At 55.8% G+C, this 1,141-nt stretch overlaps 1 protein-coding gene and 1 pseudogene across 1 annotated transcript in view; one reads left to right on the forward strand and one right to left on the reverse strand.

The window, feature by feature from the left end:
* Positions 1-1,141, forward strand: part of CYTL1 (cytokine like 1) — a 76,340-nt gene that overhangs the window by 4,366 nt on the left and 70,833 nt on the right. The window contains exon 2 of the mRNA XM_045289483.1: positions 924-968. Coding sequence (XP_045145418.1) covers positions 924-968 — 45 coding nt within the window. The remainder of the gene's footprint in view (positions 1-923; positions 969-1,141) is intronic.
* Positions 122-758, reverse strand: LOC101652353 (annotated as a pseudogene).

Raw genomic sequence — 1,141 nt, forward strand, 5'->3', positions numbered from 1 at the left:
AAGAAGAAGAAGAGCTGGAACCATTTATTTAGGACACCGTGCTGGCCAGGGAGGCGCAGGGGGCTGGGCTTTCACACTAATAAATAGAGGTGGGGCAAGATCTCCGTGGGACGGTTGCTGCTCAGTCCTCATTCTTCTCCGGCACGAAAGCATCTGCCTTCCGGGCAAAGGTTTCAGCCACAAGCAGAGGGAAGGCCAGGGAGACATCAGCACACACCTTGACAGGCTCTGCGTCCACCCGGATCTTGCCCCATGAGACAGCCTCATCCGGCCGGGCACTTGAATCAGAGCCATCGAACTCCTGTTCCGCATGAGGTTGGCGTTGGCGATGTGGTGCTTGACCAGGCCCCCGCCCAGGATGACCATTCCAGAGTGCTTGGCGAAGATGGCCTGTGTGTTGATGAGCCTCGGGTCCTCAACCATGTCCAGGACCAGGCCAGGGTTCTTGTAGGAATGGAAGAAGATCATGTCGCCCAGCGAGCCGTCCGTGAGCGCCGGGCTCAACACAGGGATGTGGCTCTTCCGGACCCAGTAATACACCGACTCAGGATTGTTGATCTCCTTGCCTAGCCGGGCGATCATGAGGGCGTCCACTTCACACTCTCCGTGTTCTGCTCCAGCACCATCTGGTCCAGAATGGGCATCAGCCAGTCTTCAAACTTGCAGTAATTGTCATTGGGCACCAAGAGATTCCCAATCCTGTTGATCCCATTCTCTCGGAGTTCCTTCCCCCTGAGGCTAAACTCGCCCAGGTACATGGGTGCCGGGCTTCTGGAAGCGCTTGTTGCAGGGCTCAGCACAGAGCACAGCGCATGTGGCATTGCTTCAAGGACAGTCCCTGGGGGGTGAGGCTGGACCAGCCATGAGCAGGCTGAGGGTGTGTTGTGTGGACATCACAGCAATCTGAACTTCTCTCCCTGCAGGAGCCGTGTGTGAGATACCTGCCCAAACTCTACCTGGATATTCACGTAAGATGGATCTTGGTCCGGTGGGTGGCATAGGGGTATGGATGGGTGAGTAGATGGAAGGATAGATGGATGGGGGAGAGAGTGGTTAGTTGGATGGTTGAGTGAGTAGGTGAATAAACAGATAGGTGGATGGATGGGTGAGGGACTAGATGGATGGATAGATGGATGAGTAG

This window comes from Echinops telfairi, unplaced genomic scaffold, assembly GCF_000313985.2.
Source record: "Echinops telfairi isolate 266 unplaced genomic scaffold, ASM31398v2 ScPeMD7_28;HRSCAF=97, whole genome shotgun sequence".
NCBI lineage: Eukaryota > Metazoa > Chordata > Mammalia > Afrosoricida > Tenrecidae > Echinops > Echinops telfairi.